Source organism: Crocodylus porosus, unplaced genomic scaffold (genome assembly GCF_001723895.1).
Source record: "Crocodylus porosus isolate Cpor-Errol unplaced genomic scaffold, CroPor_comp1, whole genome shotgun sequence".
Taxonomy (NCBI): domain Eukaryota; kingdom Metazoa; phylum Chordata; order Crocodylia; family Crocodylidae; genus Crocodylus; species Crocodylus porosus.
In genome coordinates, this window is record NW_017728950.1 from 62,416,339 (window position 1) to 62,438,160 (window position 21,822).

Genomic DNA, 21,822 nt, shown 5'->3' on the forward strand with positions numbered 1-21,822 from the left:
GTTTTGCTTTGTTTTTTTGGAGAGAGGTATTTCTCATCTTTGAACACTGTAAAATGATTGGCCAAACCATGCAGAACTTGAGAATGTCTGGGGTTTATGCTTTTATCAGCCAAGAAAAGAGCTAAACTGACAAGGTATAATCTGTTTCTTATGTCCATAGAGGAACACTCGTAACAGGAGTGTAATGCCTGGGAGAACATGGCATATCATTCTTCTATTAATAGAGCTAGAACAAAGGATAGTGGAAATGTTGACATGGAAAGAAAATCTAATTTGGCCTGGGACTAATCTTAAAAACTAACAGTTGTACCATTGTTTCGAATTGTCTTGTTTTATGACTGGATGATTAAATATAAATGCTGACCTGATTGGATTGTATCCCAGCAATGAATTGTCTTTTAAGGATAAGTTACTTGACTTGTTCCTTCAGATCTAGAGGCTGTGTTTGCTGTACTACAGGGTTGTAGAAACGACATGGATTCAACTTCTGACCACTTATTGATCTTGTGCTGGTGCTGACTTTGGTGTTAGTGTTCCAGGTATTAGAAACTAATTTGTTTTGGGGAGTGTTTGATGTATTATTTAAAGCATTACATAGTGGTCTTTTCATTATGCAAAGCCATAGCCTAGTTTTGGTGAAAATACCATGGAAGTTGAGCAGGCATCTGATTTGTTATGAAAACTAGATCCTTATTTTCTTTTAATAAATAAGGTATGTTTTGGGTTTTTTCAATGTGAGGACATCATCTGCTTAAAAACCACAGTCCTGAATGAAAATCTTTTTACTCACTCATTCTACATGTAGTAGCTAAGATGATTGTGAATTAAGTAGTGGGGGGTGGGGAAGAGTTTGTTCATTTTTGTGCACAAATCAGCACTTCTGTTGTCAGATTCACTGTTAATTGATGAGTTACTCCCTGATCCTTAAACCACAACTGCTCCTATTGGTTTTTAATAGGGACAACACTCTAGGTTAAAATTTAAGCTTCTATGTAAAGCGTTTGCAGGCTAAGGGCTTTAATGATTTCTTTTCCATTTTGTTTCATGGGTCTTAAGCCATAACAAGGAAATGGAAAGAGGTTGGTTTTTGTTTTGTTTTTTTAAGCTAGAAAATGTCAGATTTTTGACCTTTTGCAATTATAGGAGACTGCAGGAACAGTCATTGAAAATGTTTTATCGTATTTATTTTAATTTACTAGATTTAAAGTTTCTGGTATGTTTTTTAATTACTATATTTACTCAAATCCAAGACAAGGCTTTTTCCCACAGTCGGCATAGTGCAAGTAGGGGGGAAGGTAGGGGTGGAACAAGCTCGTCTTGGATTCAAATATCAGTGCTCTGGCTGGGTCCTGGCATGAGCCTGGGCCTGGAGTCGGACACGAGCCTGAGCCTGAGCCTGGGCCTGGAGTTGGGGCTGTTGCTGGTGCTTGTGGTGAGTGCAGGTTAGGGGCCAAGGCTAGACTCTGGACCTATTTGAATTAAAAAGGCCATGGGCCTAACCCACTAAAAATCAGGGGCTGCCACTAGTTGGGTGACCAGAGCCTTTAAAAATCCAATAAATTACAGGGGACAAATCATAAAAGAACAGGGTGTGCACGTGAGAGGTCACAGGGCCAAAACAAGTGTTTCCTAGGAGGACACCGAGCAGAACATGCCAGACAGCGCCCACGGGCACTCAAACTAAGCTAGGGTCTGGAACTGGGTGTCCAGGCAGGGCATGGGGCATGTGCTGCTGATTTGGTTGAGGGGATAGGCAGCTGCATGCACTGCTGACTTATTCCTTCCATGTGCTCTGCTATATCTCTGGCCTGATCAGCAGCATGTACTGCTGTTCCATCTGTCAATGTGATACTTCTCTATTTCTCTGACCCCATCCCCTGATGTGCTTCTGTTGATTGGGCAGCAGCATGGGTTAGGGGATGCAGCCGCACATCTGGGGGAGATTGTTGTGGGAGGCTGGGGAGCAGGCGGGTTGGTTAGTGCCAGGGGCATGGGGGGGTTAGTGGGAGAGCAAGTTGTGAGGGTCAGGCTACATGCACCTCCCTCACGTGGTTCAGCACAAATTTAGAACACCGCCCCCTCCCCCCCACACAATAATTAGATTTTAAAAATGGAAAAATTATAATTTTCTATTTATGGCATCTAATTACTAGTGGGTCATCTTAAATTCAAAGTCCTCTTGAATCTGGGAAATGCAGTAAATGTCTTGCTACAGTACATATTAGATTAACATGCCATATGATTTTGGGATGGCAAAGGAAAATGGTGGGAAAGGATAAGCTGCAAGAAAGAAGAAAAAAGTAGAAAAATAATAGGCAGAAATAGATGTCTTGGATCTTTTCTCTGTCTTTAAGAAAATTAATTTTCATCCTGCATCACAGTTTTACTTAATTTTCAGGAAATTTTTCTGAATATTTTGAAAAGTTGCCAATTCACCATTATTATTTTTAAGAACAAATTGAGAGAGGAAGAGTGGAAACAGAACAATAGTTTTGTTTGTTTGTTTTTGAGGGATCGGGGGTCAGGGTTTTTGGTTTTGTTGTGTTTTTTAAGGACTATCACATGACCAGATGTACCATGTATTGTGATACAGAAAAAAGAGCATGTAGCATAGTAAATGACTGGTGAAGACTTGAACAAACATTCCCAGAGCTCTCGGGATATGTTGCTTCAGATGAGTGTTGTACAGCTCACAGTTCTTAAGATGACCGGTTCCTGGTTTTCTTTTATGATGAATAACCATATAGAAAAGTCTCTGAGAAATAACATATTCCTCCTTCAAAGCTTCTTTCTCAATAGAGAAAAATTGGTGTTTATAAAAAGCATAACTAATTTAAAATGATTTTGGCTTTGTCTCCTTGCACAGGATATAACTTTTTATTGGCTGAAACAGTGTTGCTTATTTTAAGTGAGGTTGTTCCCATTTTAGATTTTGAACAATGGGTTGTTTCCTGGCGATATGATAAATGCTAAAACAACTGCAGCACAGCTTCATCAGTGTAATGATGGAACTGTTCTTGGCTGGTGGCTGGGAGGAGTACAATGGAAGGGAAAGTTCAGGCAGACATGCTGCTAAAACAGATTAAACTGGATTTTTGTCACAACTCTTTAAGTTTCCAGCAGGTGTGATCTGTTTATATCACAGCTGTGTTTGCAAAATGTTTCCAGTTAGAACAGTTTTTGGCATTGAGGCAGGGACCAGCACAAGAAATAACTTAGAAATGCAAATGTGTTCATATGCATAAAGGAGAATTCAGTTGCTGCAAAAATAATCTACACTTTCTAATTTTGGAGGAACAGAAGGAGGTCTTTCTTACTTGGTTTTTTTTCTTCTGTCCCTTCCAAATGTGTAGAAGATTATATATAAAGTAGCAACCTGTTGAGGAGCCAGTGCACACAGGTTGGTTGTTTTGCTCGATTTTGGTTTGTTTTTGTTTTTTTTGGCAAGTCAATTCCCTTCCCACCCCACAGGGTTTCATGTTAAGAATGAAGCCCCTACTCCTGTATGCACTTTATACCCCTCATTAGTTCCCTGGACTCAATGGGACAGATTTTTCATAAGTACATTTACTCTCTTATGTAATTCTTTTAAAAAAAAAAAGTATGAGTCAAAAGACAAAGTTGTTTCTTGAATGTATAATTAGGACCTGAAATGGCTTCCAGTTCTAAGAGGGGTTTTTAAAATCTTGAATTAGAATTTTATTTGGCAGAGCTGTAAGTTGGAGATCTTGTGTATCTGTGGTTGTCTTTCTCAGTCTTACAAACCCTTGAGTATTTTATTTAGTTCACTCTTTCAGCTCAATGGTTCTAATAAAGGTAAGCGTAAGTACCTATGTCTGAAGGCTCCGAGTCTTAAAATCTCCCTAGGGAGTTTGCAGGGCTGTTAACCATTTGGTGGCCTGGCCAAATATCACCTGCAATAATTTATATCTTAACTCTTCAAAATCGGCCATAATTTTTATTGGTGGCAATATTATTCAGTAAGTATTGAACTGTGCTGTAAAACAGTGCTCTGTCTTGGCCTAGAAGCAGCTGCTCATTACTATGGTGTCTTAGCACCTCAGTAGAAATAGTGACATGGTTGGTGACCTTCCTAGATTCTGTCACATCTCTCTTTCTGGGGTCAAAATTGCTGGAAGAGTTTTTAAATTTTTTTTCAAGCAGAACTGATTAATAGGATAGGGATTTAAGTTACTTCTGAATGAAAGCCATTTGATACATTCTGTGGGATTTTCGAAACGTCCTAATAGATTGAGGGACACTTCTGATGGGACCTGTGCTCTAAGTGCTTTTTGAAAACATCACCCTACAAAGCATGATTTAATAATAATAATTAATTAATGCCTTCTCCCTCATCCCCCAAAGCATCTTGAACTATAGGGGTTGGCCCACAAACATGTCTCTTTTTCTTAATAATTACTGCTTTCTCATTCTCCCACAGATAAGTGTGTTGAAAACCAGAGGTTAGTCCAGAAAGATGCCTTTCCATCAACATTCACTATTTAGATTAATTTAAGTGTGTTAGTATTTTACTGTTCAATCTAACTGGCTATATCTTAATCTAAAGGGACCTGAGGTACAGAAATAAGGAATCTTCGTGAACTGTTTGACCTGTTTTGTCAGGAATTTTAGCTTGACTAGTTTTATAATGTGGTAGCCATTCAAAGAGGTTTCTTCTACCTCTTCTATGGCAGAGATTTGTATCATTGCATTAGCAATATGAACTACATTGACCCAACAGTTCCATAGAGAATAATTCATCCAAAGGGCACACTTGTGTTTGCTGAATTAGCTTTAAATTTACCTTATGTACATCTTAAAAGAAAGCATTTCCAGATTCCCTCTTAACCGCATAGAAGAGTAAAAACTGTCCTAATTTGTGATGCTGCATCATTGCTCCATCTAGTGGAATATTTAAGTTAAGAATTAACATTCTTGGCTCTGAACAGGAAGCGAGGCTGACATATCAGCTGAGGATTTGTCCTGCAATATTCAGAATTAACATGTAATCAGTAGATTCATTTGTTTTTAAGCTTTCTACTCATTTAACTCTCTAATTCCTCTGGTCCTTTAAGAACAGTTCTGTAAATGCACTTAGCACTCAGATGGACCTGCAAATTCAGCTCCTATTACTACTTTATTTTAATATACAGTGGGAGGAAAATAGGGAAGGGAGAGAACTTCGTTTTGTCCCATCTAATGTTAAATACATAAATATATTTTCCCCTTAGATGTCTGCCCCTAGCCTTATATGCCTGCTAAGTTTGTGATCTCTTTGAATTATTTTCTTTATATTGATGCCCAAAGAGGGAAAGTTTTCAGTAAATGTCTTTTGGAAAGTTAATGTAGGGAAATGAATGTGCAAAGAGAACAGATATAAAAATCCCTAAGAAATATGGGGAAAGGCAAAAGAGGAACCCGACAAATATTTCTCAACTTCTTCAAATAAAGCTTTGTTTGAAGCAATTCTATATTCCCAACACATTTTATAGTGCTTATATCAAAGTATTTAAAAACTGGATATCTTTCATGTCTGGACCTTTCTGTAGAAAAGCTTGATTCTTATATTCTTGGAAGAAAGTGGGTAAGGCAGAAACATTTTCAAGTTGGGGTTTCATTGTAGAAGACGAAAGAATAAACCTTTTTCAAATGTATTCAAAATACCTTTTCACTCTGTGTGTGTGTGCGTGCGTGTGTGCGCGCGCGTCTGTGCACACGTGTTTTTACAGATTACCTTACTTTAATTTCAAAGCTACCTATATATTTAATGGTATAGTTTAGTTATTAGTGCCTCTGAAAACTAAATAGCACACTAAATAGCTAAAACTATGACTGAATTATGGAATCTGCTTGCTAATATAGGAATACAGGCAGTCCTCAACTTGCAACATTCTGAGTTACAACATTTCACAATTGCAACATTTATAAGTTGATACCCTGTTTCAACTTTACAAGGCCAGTATTGACTTACAATGCTTGATCCAATGCAATGCATGCCAGCGAACAAGTTCGTTGCGTCGCTCATCTCCCCGAAGAACATCTGGCCAAACTTCCTTGGACACTTTCTTTAAGAAAGCAGACAAGACTCCAGGAAAACCTGCAGCCAAGACTCCTGAGAAGACTCCAGACAAGAACCCTTTAAGAAGTCCAACCAAGAGCCCTTCAAAAAGTCCAGCAGTCACCTCAAAGAAGTCCTTCCAAATCAATATGATTGTTATTTACAATATAAATACATTAATGTAGCTATATTACTCATCTCTAATTGATCAGCTACAAAATTCTGGGGTATTTTGGGGGAAAATAGGGTCGGGGCTTGGTTCGGGAACCAATCCCCCATTTGTAACATTGTTTCTCATGAGAAAATTGGTTCCAAGTTACAACATTTGGACTTAAGACGTGGTTTTCAGGAACCAATTGTGTTGTAAGTCTGAGGACAGCCTGTAATTATATAAATTGTCACCTTTCACAACATCTTTTCCTGTGGCTTTACAGTATGCTTTATTTCATTCAATAAGGAATAGTTACCATTAGAGAAAAAAAACAACCGAAAAGACCCGAACTACTTAAGAATAAAATACTAAACTGTATAATTTGCTTTTAATGGGTATAAAAATATTTCATGTGCTAATATCAATGCTGAGAGACTACTATAGGCTGGCTTTTTACTTCCTGTGGGTGCCTGTAGGTGTGCAGAACGCCTGTAATTACAGTGCATCAGAGCAGATTCAATTAATTGAGTCTTCTGAAGTGTGCTAATTGGCACGCTCCAGCACCTCAGCATCATGTGTATTCAGCATCCCCAGGCTTCAAAATGACAGCTGAGGCACTTTTACTAAAGCTTCTTGAACAAGCTTTAGTTAAGGCACCTCCCATTTTGAGGTGGGGACACTGAATACACAAGATGCTGGAGTGCTTTAATTAGAGCAGCTCTCAGCCACTGTAATTAAAGTTCCCCTCCCCTTCCCCCCCAGAGCATGTTTAAAGACACTCAGTGTGTTTAAAATCATCTAATTCTTCTCAATTTGAACTTTTTTTTTTAAACGCCCATTGTGAACACAAGGTTTAAAACTAGTTATTATTGAACAGGTAACTCCCACCCCATTCCCCCTGCTTGCCTTTTCTACATTTGAAAAATTGGGACTCTTCTTCCCTCCCCCGCTCCCAGTGTTGGCACCTGTGGCAGACATAGTGGAAACCAATCTTATCCAACTCTCCTAAGTAGTATGGGGAAATACATGTGGTTCTGTGCTGTGTGTATTCTGTGGTAGTTTGGACCTGAAGTCTGTATCAAAGTGCCTGATTTCTGCATTTTTTTTTATTTTTTATTTTTTTGGTATGTTTCTAGAGCACAGTTCTACACTAAGAGTTGGGAATGGTACAGATTCACAGCTAAGGATTCAGTGGTCTCTGATAATACCTTTTATCAGAGTCTGGGTTCTGATTTTCCTTTTATGTGGTAGGTATAACTTTTTATATGCAAAAGAGAAGGAAGAAACTTGGAAGACAGTATGATTCAGTAGACAGGATATTGGCCTGGGAATCAAGAGTCCTGGTTTTGCTATTGTTCTGCTTTATCAGGTGCATCTCCGCTAGAAAAGAAACATTCTTAATTCTTTAACTTGGGTAACTCAAGCTAGATGGACACAAGATATAATTCTAGAGAAGTTGATGCAGTTTTTAGTTTGTGTGTGCCTTGGCAAGTTGAATCACAGGCTACAGGAAATTTAGGGTTTCTCTTGACATGCTAAATCAGCTGAAGACCACTCCCTTCTTGTGTATGGCTGATGTAGATATAGAACAGGAACTATAATTTTATATTTAGGTGGCTGAGCCAGACAATTGCATCAGGAGCAGCAAAGTGATACCTCCTTCATATTTTTGGATTGGGCATTGAGTCATTATGTTCCATGGTCTGTTTTGGGTGACCACAGTTACACACTGGAGAGCTTTTAATTTTTCATTTGTGCATTAAGTAGCTGCATCTCCCATGGTTTGTGTGGATACGGTTTAAAGTTGCCCATGAGTGTCATGGAAGAGCAAAGCCAGGGACCTTCTTCATTGGCTATATCACAAGATATTTATTTAGGACTTCCTGTGAACTCCATGGCCACATCCACATGTTGTGTGGACATTTGGTTCCCTGGCAACAAGTAGCAGTGGCAGAGTTTGGAACAGATTGCCACTGGAGGTGGTTCAAGCACCTACTTTGAATGTCTTTAAGAGACATGTGGATGTTTATCTTGCTGGGATCCTATGACCCCTGTTGACTTCCTGCCCCTGGGGATCTTCTGAGGTCCCTTCCAGCCCTAATGTCTATGAATCTATGAACATTGTGGGGCATAGTTATTGTGGGACTAGTGGAGATGTGGTGGCAGGTTTTACACTTTTTGTTCAGGCATGGTCTGGATCAATTTGGTTTTGGCCATAGGACGTTTGCTTCTGGTGATGAGGTTAGTGAGGTTCAGTGCTTGCTTAAAGGCTAGGATGGGTGGTTCTGGAAAGATTGCTTTAAGAACTGGGTCATCTTACAACATGGGTTGCAACTATTTGAGGATTTTCTGTATGGGTTCCAGGGAAGGATGGTATGTCAGAACTAATGGTGTACTATTCGTGGGGATCCAGACCATGCTACATTCCTTCACAGATTTCCTTCCTTCCTCTCTCCCCCACTCCCTTCCTGCCTCCATCCATTGTCTCCCAAACTGCCACTCATTTGCATTTTCACAGACCTGCATGTTGAAAATTAGCTTCTTTTCTACCTTGGAGAACACATACCACCAGCAGAGTCTCCCTACACCTTCAGGCGTTTGTGCCTGAAAGCTTGCAAAGAACGTTTTTTCCAACTATTTAGTTGGTCTAATAAAAGACATCACATCTACCGCAAGAACCTTGCCTGCCTATGTCCTTAGACCAACAGGACTACAACCAACAACCCTGATTTCTACAAAAAGTGCATTCTTGTTGTTTGATATCACCTTTGCTCAAGGCTGTGGAAATAGTCTTCAGGATGGTTAGTGTACGTTCAACATTTCTCCTTAGTCAATGTTAAGAACTATTGGCTATGACAATTCCATCTATTTTGTCATGATATTGTTCACAAATTGTCATCAGATTAGATCAGTTCTCAATATATTGCTCAAAAAAGTCCACTACTGAGTTCAAAAGAATGTCTTGTGTGACAGGTAGTTTGGTTCCTCCTGCTTTCTTCAGAGCAGCTGCTGCAAAGTGGTTGACATGGAAGTATTTTGCAATTTCAACAAAATTCTGCTCAAAATGATACTCTTTTGTTTCTACTGCCCCTCCCTCTTTGCATTTATCTCCAGACTCCTCCCCCTTGCCCAGATCTACTCTACCCCCAACAATCCTCTATTAATTTTTCTTGAAACTTTGCACTTTTAGAGAGGGGTAAGGCCTTGACTCTGTGTACGCAAGCTTACAAACAGACAATAGGTCTGTTATCGCTCATCTCTATATACTGCTGTTAATAGGATGTTATCTTTGGAGACACAAATCCACAGTTTGAGAACTGAAACGAAGCATCACAGAGACTGAGCACTGAGTTCCATTGGATAGAGTAGTTTTCTTTAATATTTACAAATCTATAAGGAGCCCATGGGAACCCCATGATATTGGGCCCCTAATATAGTCCGTGGCCTGTTGTGATCTATTTATAAAACTTTTCTTAAGGTTACATGAACGTATTGTCTCAAATAATATATAATTAGAAGCTATAATCCCTATTTCATGATATCTTTGAGCTTTTAATATATCTTAAATTTAAAACTATCTTCAAATAGCTTTTTTTTAAAAAAAAGCTATCTTAAAATAAAATAAAATTTTAAAAATCTGATTAAAATTTAAAAAAATACATTTTTTTAATACATTATATTTTTTTTTAACTGTTGGGATTTGTTTTGGGGGTGGAGAGGGGCAGGGGATTAAATCCACCTTGACTAAATCTTCTCAGCAGTGTGGACTTGGTTGGGTCAAATGTGAAGGTGATACTACAGAAAGCTGAGTAATAAATACAGTTTCTACAAGCCTCTAGTTACCTGACAGTTGCACACTTGAGGATGATGGGAATAGTATGTGCACCAGCGTACTTTGTCTTCTGCTCATTAAGGGCTGTTGGGGCATTGCTAAAATGGTGTCACATATTGGTGTCTGTTATTACTTGTATAATATGTGATACTTACTATTTGTTTTGGTGATTTGACATTGATTTAAACAAAGCTACTGCTTTCCTAACCTTTGCATACTCCCATCTGGACAGGCGAATGGTTCCTTGTTTGCCTGAGTTGCAGACACAACAGCACCAGTCACATTTCATATAGCATTGTGATGGTCTTTACCATCAGTCAGTCTTATCTTCTCATTCTCCCTATTTTAATCTGTCTTGCTGAAAATCAGTTGCACACTTTTTTCCAGTCCTTTTCTAAAACTATAGAGCTAACCTGAAAGGTAAAGCAGAAAGTGGCAAAATGGTGACCTGGTTGAACATCCTTTGCAAACTATTCTTATGAATGTGGCTTGTCTTTGGGGTCCAAGTATCTGAATTCTTTGGTAATCTGGGGCCTGCGACTTAGTGCCAGTGAGCTACCCTGCAGAAGGATGTATTTCATCAGGACATAGGCCTGTACAGGAGGTAGGAAATTCTTCTCCTAATCTTCCTTCTGCTCCAAGTGGATCTGTGGGAGATGTGACCTTGATGCTTAGTTTTTTGCAAGACCATGCCTCTATTTTCAACAAGGCATTTGTGAAGGCAGAGGCTCCCATGCATTCTTCTGTTTCCCAAGCACCTCCTGCTAAGATTAGCCGATCAGGGACTTTGTATGGGGCTTTAACAACCCTGCCCTACACAAGCTTTCTCTTTCTTTAGCTGCCAGAACACCGAAGAAAGCTGTGGTGGATAGCAGAGTGTTTAGAGGATTATCTGCCAAAAGGGATTCAGTACAAAGAGTGCCTCCATTTCCTTTCATAACTGACTCCATCAAGGAAGGGGAGTTGATATCGGAGCCTGAAGCTGAGCCATACAAACCACATTCATCCATAAAATCCCGGATGGAAAAGAGAGTGAAATTGTCTACCAGTTTTGCACACACTTCCTGCAACCCCACTGAGAAAAGTTAAGTGGTGTCCTCTGATGGTGAGGAAGCAACAGGCAGAACAGACTCATCTAGAAAATTCCTGGAGGAGGATCTACTCTACCTGTGCAAATATCTTACAAAGGAGCTTGAGCTAAAAAGTTCTACCTCACAGAATGGCTTAAAGAAATTTCCCCCTGTGGTAGAGGAAGAAGCAGATGATGCCATTCCTCTTCATGCATCCATCAACAATTTAATTAGAAACATCTGGCAGGCTCCAGATGCTCAGTTTATATTACCGGCTCACCTGGCTAAACTGTACAAACTTCCAGCAGAAAAAGAGAAGCTGTGGGCCTCTGCACCAAGAGATGATTCAGTAATAGCATCTCTCTTCTGGTGAGAGGTTTGTTCTTAGGGATCCCTTAGATCAGAAGGTAGATGAAACTCTTAAGAGTTCCTTGAATTTGCAGCTAGCCAACTTTTAGTCTCCGTTTATTCCCTTTATGCTGCTGGGCCGTTGGTGGAATGGCTCAGGAAATTATTTCTGTCATCTAAGAGGGCTCTTTTTAAGTCAACTCGTAAGGTGCATACCCTTTGTGACCTGTCATCACGCTATCTTCGTGATGCCACTCAGGATTCTCTCCATCTGACGGCCTGTAATATGGCAACTCTCGTAGTAGCAAGGAGAGCCCTTTGGATCTGTCCCTTAACAGGTGGAGAACTTTCAGCCAAATTCAAACTTGATGGGGGTCATCTATTTGGGGGAAGTTTAGACACCCCCCCTCCCCAAATCCCTTAACTCTTCCTACAAGAGACCTAACAGGGACATCAAGTATTCCCCTTCCTCATCTAGACATGGAAGGTACAGATACGGTTATCAGAGAAACCAGTCCCTTCACTCCTCTGGGTGCAATAGAAGATGCTGTGTCAATCAGCACCGGTCTTTACCAAGAATCCTGACTACCTTTTCTCACCAGGGAACCCTATAGTAAGGAAGGAATTTTTCTTTTTTGTCAGTCAATGGAGAGAAACTTACAGGGTTTTCTCCTTATTGTTACCCTGGAGTTATCCTGCAGGTTTTCTGAAATGTCCATCTCTCCTTCAAAGTCTCCTCTTCTCATTCTCTCAAGTCCTGGAACCTGGGCATCATCTGCAAAACATTCAAATGACCATACTTTTCCTCTCATGCAAGAGATTATCAAGGAACTAATTTGCTTATCTGCAAGCCTGCATGAAAAAAATAAGGCAAATCTTTCTCATCCAGGAATTGAAATAATTGATGTGAGCTGTGTATCACCAAGATTCTTCTCTCTGCATGCTAGTGCCTGCCTAACAGCAGAGAGATTGCCTGCATTATTTGTTATTTCTTTCCAAATTTGCCTCAGTCCCATATCTCTTTTCGAAGATGCAGACTACCCACCTGCAGACAGGTGGCATAGAGCTGTTGGTTGGTTGCTTGGACAATTGTTTGCTTCAAGATTCATTTTTACCAGAGCCTGTAGAAGATCTGATTCTGAAAATACTGGAATACCTCTATCTAGAGATGTTCACAGCCAAGAGCCTGCTCTTTGCTTTTCAACACCTCACCCTCTTGGGAATGTATTTTATGATTTGTGCAAGGGGAGCATTCTTCAGTTTTGCAACAGAAGCTTTTCAAGCCTGGCACTTAGTCTAGATGCCTGGCTGCTCTGCTGGGTTCAGTCTTTCATATCTCTTTCACCTGCTTACTCTGGTGCCCAAAAAGGTTGGCAAGATCCAAGCAAACTAAGACCTCGCTCTTCAATCACTCCAGAGATGTGATTCTACTATTACTGGACAGATTCTGGTTCAATCTGCAAGTTTCCAAGTTCTCAAAACTAGGCAATGTCAGCCTCTTCTATATATTCTCTTCTTTTTCTTGTTTAATATTAATTTCCTGTTTGGAGTGCTCTGGATGCTTTGGTTGTGGAACAAAGGAGAGCAGTGACAGGGCAGTAAGTCCTCAGCACTTCAGTGTGATTGCAGCTGCCTGCTCCAGCAGCAAATGACATCTGAGATTCAGAAACATTATTTACAGGTAAAAAGGTCCTTCTGGCTATATTATTGTGGGTTGTGTGTATAACTTTAGTTTTTAAGATTTTTGTCCTCCTTAAGCCAGCCAACCCAATTATAAAAGGGGTAAAAATATAATGTTTACACCTTTGTTACCTCCATACGTATATCCATGCTTTGTCTTTTGAGTTTCTGGTGCCTTTTTAATAGCGATGCAAAATCTTTGTCCTTCCCAAATCAATGCCTTTCTTGTAGTTTCCTGTCTTCCGTAGCTGATAATCAGGTGTGTATTGGTTGGGAGAGGTGTTATGTATTGTATTTGTTTTTTAGCCTGTTTTCTCTTTCTCCTCTTAGAGGTGCTGAATTTGGCTCTTGGTTCTGCTAGCTAAGTTTTAAAGCACTGTGAGGTCTCCTGTTAATATGAAACCATTTGTCTTTTTATGGTAGTGTCACAGAGATGATGATGGTGTGCTGTTGACAGCTGTGCCATGTTTCTATTTTGGCTATCCTGGTCAGTGCTGAGAGGTGTAGAAGATGATGTGGTCAAGCTCATATTGCTGGACTCTGTGTTGAACCTGCCTCATTCCACACACCCTGTTTTTTTTAAAGAACAAAAAGACTTTCCTTTTTCTGTCAGAATCTTAAACTTTAAGCTGTTGCATAGTTATCCCAATATGGAAAGACTGAATTTGCAAGCTGTTTTTTTCATAGGTGCATGCCTGCTAAATTTGGCACAAATATTTGTTTCTCTGTATGCTTGACATTTTAAGCTAAGATTCTGTGAAGCTTTCTTACATAAAGCCTAGGGGGAAATTGTTTTTGATTATAAATGCAGAAGTTTATACCATTTGCTTTGCACTTATAGTACTGGTATGTTACCTCGTTTTCTAATAAGGTGATCTCTTGGGATGTATGGCTAACTTTTTTTTTGTTGTTGTTATTATTCCTCTCTCCTCCTCCCTTGTAATGCTTGTTCAGGAGATAAATAGAATTTGCAGCCACTGAAGATACTGGCTTGTTGTTCTCTTGAATCTGCTTGCTTTGTGTTTAATAAGACTGGTACTGAACAGTTGCATTGTAAGACTTATGACAGTCAAAGGTTGTTCAATATGGTGTTAGATAATAGTCTTCAAAGAATTGAGCAAAATATTTGGTTTCAACACAGAATACTGTTAACCACCCTCTGAGATTTTAAAATGACCACAAGTTCATTTCTAAAACTATCTTGTCTGAAAGTTTCTGGTGTATTTTGTAGGGAAAACATTGCAAGCATTACATATTTGAAATGTATACCTTTGGTGTGTATATACATATCGATCTGCTTTCAGACACTTGCAGTTAAGTTCATTCTCCTAAAATAATTAAGATTACTGTGCTGGGTTGTTTTTGTCTCTTGGAAGAGGAGTTTGATTAGGTATTAGGAGATTTCTCTACTGTGGTTTTGATGTGTTACTGTGTGGAACTGACTGCAGGATTTGTTGAGTATGTAGGCCACTATTGTATTAGAATTACATAACAGTGTTCAGTGGTGAAAAGTGATGAAAAGACTGGGATGCACAGAGTCCCCTTAACAGATTATATCCTGCAACAATGAAGACAGCTCAAGCTCTGCAGAGAATATGGGCACATGCAGTGAAAAAGTTGAGCATATTAAAAGGGCACGTGAGTTACTTTTTATTATACCTCAGACTTAGTCCTCCCCCTACTTTTATAACCAGGAAAAGGTTTTTTGTTTTAGGGGATTTTATGTAAAGAATGCTTGGTAGTCATCAGGCAAATATTGCATACATTTTGAAATAACTGTCAGTAAGGGTTAAAGTGCTTTAGACAATAGGTTGTCATTTGCAGTATGCACTCTCTGACTAGTTTTGTGACCCCTACATTACCTATTCTAGTAAGTGTACAAGGTACAAATCTACCCTGCCTTCTACCTGACTTCAGACTAACATGGCTAACTAAATACCTCTGCCTACATATCTGTCTGTTCTAGGTACCTCTCCTTTTAGTCATAGGTATGTACATACCAAGGGTGAACAAACAAATTGTGATTTGTGATATTCCAATCTGAATAATTTTTGCTGCCTTGAACTAGAAATGAGTGATTGGTAAATTACTGCAAGTTTCAATTCTATAATTAACACAGCTCTAGAAAGCCAAGTAGACCCAAAAAACAGTTAGTTTTAGTAATTTTGATAAGTAAATGGTTTTTTCCCCCCATTTTTATTTTTGCCTCTCTCTCCAGCAGTTTTTCTTTGAATGTGGTAATGCGTAAAGTCCTGAGACCTTAACAGAAGACAGTCATTTGTCTAGCTGCAGGGAATGCAAAGGGGGAGACTGATATGTAACAGTCTGTAGGGAAAGGGTGCTTAAATGAACAACCTCCTAGTGCATTCTGAATTTTAAAAAATCATAGCTGCCTTGGAAATATTGTTCTTGGGGTGTAAGGTTTAAGCATGGTCCTGGATGTAATCAAAAGTTCTACAGTGGTGGACCGTGAATGGTCTCTTCCTTCTCAGTCCCCTCCTTTCCATTTATGTCAGCACTGATTTTATTATTTCAGGAATGGCAAAGTAGCAACAAATTTTTGAATATGAAAGAGATTACTAGTTAGAGATTTAGGACAGTGCAGATGTTTTTTCTGTCTAGTGGGCTACCAATTGATATGCTCCACTCTGTTATCTAGCTTGTATATTTTTAGGAACTGTTTTCCTTAGCTTGGTAGTTGCACTGTACAAAATCAGCTTTGCAAGTACATAATGCCCTTTCTTTTCTAACATAACATTTAGTAACATAACATTTAGTAACTAGAAAGTCACTCCAAAATAAACTTATACAAATATATAACCTTAAATTCTATGTTTAGCTTTTATTGGCTATTCTTATAGTTATAAACTTTAAAAACGAACCTAAGGTCTTTAAAACTATGCTTATATTTCAATGTACTATTCCTGGACCTAACTGAAGGGGGGGGGGGTGGTCCCTATGCGCTCAGACGACTGTCCTTGTTAGAACCTTTTGCAGGGCCTTAATTATTGATGGTATCTTTATTAAAAGAAGTAAATGGATTCCTTTTTTCCTTCTATTTTTTGCCATAACCAACCAACACTTGGCTGTCCTAATCCATACTCAAGCAAAATAAAGTTTTAAATGGTTTGTTCTTTGCATGATACATTTTGTTCTTTATGACTGCTTATGGATATGGGACCCCCCCCCCCCCAACAAACACACACAACAGCACTTTACTTTCAGCTTGGCATGCCCTCACACCAAGCACAGTACATGTCCGAAAGAGGAGTTGCATCAGTTTGACAGGGCTCACCCAGCATCTGTATAGCTTGCGCATTTCAGCACGGCTTTTGGCACTTTTATTTAATAGCTGATTGACTCAGATTGGATTTTATTAGATAAAAGCACCAAAGTCCTGCTGAAGTGCATGAACTATACAGATGCTGGGGAGCCGGAATAAACTGGTCTGATTCCTCTTCCATAAAGCAGTAAAGCACTGTTGGGTAGTCTGGGGGGTTTCTGGTTTTTTTCCCCCCTAGTACAATGTAGATGAGGCCCACCTTTCTTTACTTGTGTTTTTCCTTGTGAGATCCCTAAACTTTTTCTTTGTGTCTCCTTCTCCTCACAAAGTCTCCCACTATTGTAAATCTGCAGTCCCATAAATCAACTCCAGAAACTTTCCCCACCTTTGCTGTGCTTTACATAATTTCCTGCTCTGTGGCAATTGCCTTCTAGGATTGGAACCATTCCTGTAAAGCAGCCACTTCACAGGCCTTCAGGGGACTAGGGTGGGTGAGGACATTTGAAAAGAGCCTAGAGTTTCTGGATGAGCTGGCAAAACCACATTTACCACCTTCAGACCTTCACCTCCCTGGGTACAGGGTTGGCCTCAGGGGGGTTTGTGGATGGGAAATATCTGAGTTTTTAACTACCCTCCCAACAGTCTATTCATGCAGAAAATGAATCTTCCTCACTGTCCCTTCAGTTCTAGCCATTTCACATCATCTGCTCATACTTTTAAAGCTCTCTTCAAAGGAAACTGCTAGAATTTAAATGAGATCTGATGTCACTTTTCCTACAAGCTTCATATAGTTTATTTAAAAAAAAAAATTCTAGAAAAGCAGAATTGAACAACTCATCAGTGAGGTGGGGGAGTTTTCTGTACAGGATTTTCCTGTGTTTTGGAGTGGGTAGAGAGAAACAGTAAAGTAGTAGCTAGCTGAAAGATTGTCTAGGAAAAATAGTCAGCTGGTGACACGAAGTGCTTTGAATTGCACAGAAGATGATTGGACTGACCTTGTTTCAACAAGTAGGTTAATTTTATTAACCTAGGGCATGAATGTTAAACAGTTATAGTTATACCTCTCTTTGACTTCCTTGGCCGCATGAGAAGGCGTATATTTTAAATATTGGTTTTATTACAAATGCCTCACTATCCTCCCCTGCAAAAAAGCAAACCTAAAAACAAGCCAGAAATGCCTACACTTCCAGTCCTCGTTGTAACTTTCCTTGTTTTCTTGGACTTCTAATGTTTTTGTTTGCAAATTTAAATTAATCTATTTTGAGTGAGAACATCATTATAAATATTATCATATTGTAAGTCATTAGCATGTACCAACATAATAACAATATTTATGATGTTTATTTTTGTATCGCATGCTCACTGAAATGAACAGTCAATATTTTGGGTACTCTTTAAATAACATAAAAAGGTATTTTCAACTTGTTTATGCAATGATTCCACACTGAAATGCTGTCGTCATCTCTCAACATTCAAGGTTTGCCCAGAATCCTTTGCATGGAGTCTCTCATTTATGACTGTGGGGTTCTTGACTTGACTATCTAAGAAAATAACATAAATTGCATGCTTAATAAAGAAGGATTCTGCTATTAGAAAACAAACTATATTGGAACTATTACTGAGCTTCCTGAAGGGGTGGGGGGTGGAGTATAGAGGAGTTATTGAGTATATGGCGGGACCTTTTTTACGCCATTAGCTGTACCACTTAGAATGTAATTTCTATTCTATTCTACTTAATCCTTTTTTAAGGCCAAATTTTTCTTTAAAGTAAATAAAATACTATTTTTTTTTATTTTTTTTTTTAAATTAAAAATCCATGGAAAGTATTTTCTTTCAGTCAAGAAAAACCTGAATTGCAACAGAGTTGTACACAGGCAGTTTGGATTAGGAAATGCTGTTGTTTTAGTGCCTTGTGCCCCCAGTCTTCATAGATTACAGTTCCCAAAGAACTAGACATCCTGTAAGGCATCACATCCATCTGATTCCCATGATGCACCACAGGGTGTCGGCAAGAGACCCTACAAAATGGAAGTTGTAAATGTAGTCAGGTTGTGGCTGCGTGTTTTTGGTTGTTTTTGTTTCTTTGTTTTTTTTTTTCCATTGGAAACTTAGAATGTTCCTTGGAGTGGAGGGAGGGAAAAACACATTGTAACTAGCTTTAGTTGCTATCCAAGCCCAAGCGATCCAAGAGACTTCACACCATCTCATCTCTGAAAGCCTCAACTATGGTACTGTTCAGGTGGCCAAGGTTTTGAGACGGGTTTTGGTTGGACCTCAGTAATCAGTGGCCTATCAACTGGGTACCTGGTACAGTTGCCCCCAGTGTTGCCGTACCCTTGTTATACCACTGTCTATACTAGTAATGCTTGAAGTTCAAATTCAGGAAAACACTTGAGAGGTAAATACATAAGTGTGCTGTTGACTTTGGCTTTTCTTCCAAATTTCTTCTGAACTCTTACTTATGCTATTGGTTAATATCGGCACTCTCCCTTGCTCTTCTTTGGAATCTGAACCAACTATATGGCTGTCTGAGCCCCTGCCTGTCAATATTTTAAGGGACAAAAGTCCAGTACTAGTTTGGCAGGGCAGTTCTGTTGAACTAGAGCCCTAACATCATCCCAGAGGTGGTATTCAGTTTGTCTGCTTTGCTGTTTCCCTGTCGCCCCCCTCCCCCCAACTTACTTTGGGGGTGGGAGGAGGGTGGGAATTCCTTCCCAAAATATACTGTTGCTAAAAATTTTAGAGCATCCTCATTTGTGTACTTATGCATTTAGAACAGGGGTTCCCAACCCCAGAGCAGCGGCCTGGTACTGGGCCACGAAGGGCTGGCTGCCGCGGACCGGAAGTGACTGTGGACCCCGAAACGGTGGGCTGGAAGTATACCAAGTAAAAAATAAAAATAAAAAAAAAATGCGGGGGGGTTGACTGCTGGCCCACAGTACACTGGTCACTGCTGGTCTGCAGCTTGCTGGTCCATGGTTTGCCGGTCCATGGTCACTTCTCGTCTGCGTTTTGCTGGTCCTTAGCATAAAAAGGTTGGGAACCCCTGTTTTAGAATGTGGAACCAAATAGTCAAATTTCCATTATTGTTCAGGAAACTTTGCTGTGTGCATAGTCTAAATCTTCCTGAGGCTTAAATTCGTGTTATTTTTACCTTTTATCAAACTTGGATAACTTGTAGGAAGCATGGGTTTTCCAATAACTATCAGATCATCTGTGAGTACACGTGTATGCACAAAGAGAGGATGTCTTCATGGGAAAATGGAAGTATGATTGCTACATGCAAAACATACTCAAGTTAATTTTCATCTGTCAAATAGAGGTGATGCCAGGGAAGTTGAGGCAACGTGGACTTGAGTGCCAGCTGCCACAGAGTACGTATCTGAGGTCCACAGAGAACTTGTTGAAGGCCTTGCTGCCCTGTCTTCACTCATAGTGTTAGGAGAACTAGCCAGATTTAAAGCTAGTTTATAGTGTGGGTGGGCATACCCAATCCCATTTTTATTGGCTGGTCAGACATACGCCATGCCCTGATCCGTGCATAAACATATGCACATATTTAACCAGCAAAAGTCTAATACACATTTCTTCGCCCAAACTAACTACTATGTTTTTTCTGTTAATTCCATTGTCACTTGAAATAAAAATTCATTTGTTTCATAAGCGATTCAACTTAAAAATTAGAATACAGGTTTCTGTTTCAACAGTTTTTGAATATGGTCTTTCTGACTTTTTTGTTTGGGGTAGTTGTGCATTGCTAGATGGCTAATCCTTTTTTTTTTTCTTCCATGCAACAGGCCTCAGGCATGGAAGAGCTGATATGGGAACAGTACACTGTGACCTTACAAAAGGTGGGTGTTTGTGTGTTAGTTTTCACGTGTGCTGCTGCACATTTTTGTTAGTACAATTGGGTTGAAGCTTGTTAATCTGTTGCCTCACTTACCATTCTAGGTTGCCATTGTAGGTAATCACAGTTATTGTTTCTAAGTATATTTGTTTTAAATTTACCATAAAAATAGACTCCATCAGGATGTCATGTCTTTTACTGTTCAGTCACAACAGTGATAGTCTAATGCAACAAGGGCCAACTTTATTGGTAAGTGTGCCACAAGTAAGCCTAGCACCTTCCTGAGTACCACTCCGATCCCTTTCCTTTAGGCCAGTGGTTTTCAACCTTTGTCTCTTATTTGTTGGCCCCTAAAAAATTTTGAATGGAGGTGCAGACCTGTTTGGAAATTTTGAATGGAGATACAGACACCTTTGAATTGTAAGGGTGGGTATTCATATACTGTTGATTGATGATAGTTATTATGGACCCCTTAGACATAGCCTGCAGACCCCTAGCTTGAAAACCTCTGTTTAGGCAGTCTGCTGCTCAGCTTTCTGATTCCTGCCCGGTGTTCCCTGCTGTATCTGCTGCCATGTTGCCTGTTCCCTGTCTAATCTGCCTCATGCAACACAGTGGCTGCCCATGCTAGTTGTAGCACCCGTACCGTACCACAGGCTGGCCACCAGTGGTCTAATGCAATATGTACCAGCCAAATAGATGAACACATAATTTGCTAGTCTAATACAAAATCCAAGTTACTTTGTTAACAGCTGTGGTTACTGGCAGAGCTTTCATCTCATGGAGCTTTCTTGTGCACACATTTTGAAAAATCAGTGGAAATATATACCACTATTCTGAAGAGAAGAAATTGGTGCAATAACAATTATAATCGTGATTATTAAATCTGAATACTTCCTCTCTCCCAGTCTTCCTCAATACCAACACATTTTTATTTCTGTCCATCCCAGATCAGTGATTGCAGTTCTGGCTCTAAGCCACTTTTGTATTTTCCGATCCTGGAGATGTTAGGAGTAGTGTTGATTCCTCTTATCTGGCTGACTGTGGGTAAAGGTTGCTTACCCTATAGCAGTGGTTCCCAATCTGTGGTACACGTACCACCAGTGGTACAGAAACAACCTGTCAGTGGTACATGGCAGCAGCAGGCGGGGGTGCTCGGTACCCATGCCCAGCACAGGTGCCTGGCAGGGTGCAGCTGTGGCCACTGCCATTACCACACTTTTTACAGCGAATGCTCCCCACGTGCATATGCAGCTCTCACACTCACCAGGCATGGGGATAGGAAGCCTCATGCGCTGGAGCCAGCTGCCTTCCCTGCCAGGGCTGTGCAGCATGAGAAGAAAGCCCAGGCACTTTCCCCTGGTGGGAAGGGAAGGCAGCCAGCTCTAGCATGCAGGGCTTCTCTCCCATGCCCAGTGAGTGCAGGGAGTACTGGCAATACAGACTGTCCAGCAGAGGATGCACCTCTCGCTGATGTGCAGCACTGGCCATAGCTACACCCTGCCAGGCACCCTGAGCACCCCCACCTGCTGCTGCACCATGGGGGAGTGGGG

General features: G+C 40.0%; 1 protein-coding gene across 6 annotated transcripts in view; it reads left to right on the top strand.

Annotated features, from left to right (window-relative positions):
- Positions 1–21,822, top strand: part of TJP2 (tight junction protein 2) — a 74,308-nt gene that overhangs the window by 22,399 nt on the left and 30,087 nt on the right. For 3 of the 6 annotated variants that reach the window (XM_019555090.1, XM_019555092.1, XM_019555095.1), the window contains one exon: positions 20,220–20,273. In XM_019555090.1, the coding sequence (XP_019410635.1) occupies positions 20,229–20,273 (45 nt within the window). In that variant the 5' untranslated portion in view covers positions 20,220–20,228. Of the gene's footprint in view, positions 1–515; positions 540–10,552; positions 10,646–12,783; positions 13,141–20,219; positions 20,274–21,822 lie in introns of those variants that run through there. The other 3 variants (XM_019555096.1, XM_019555094.1, XM_019555093.1) reach the window with 3 other exon arrangements.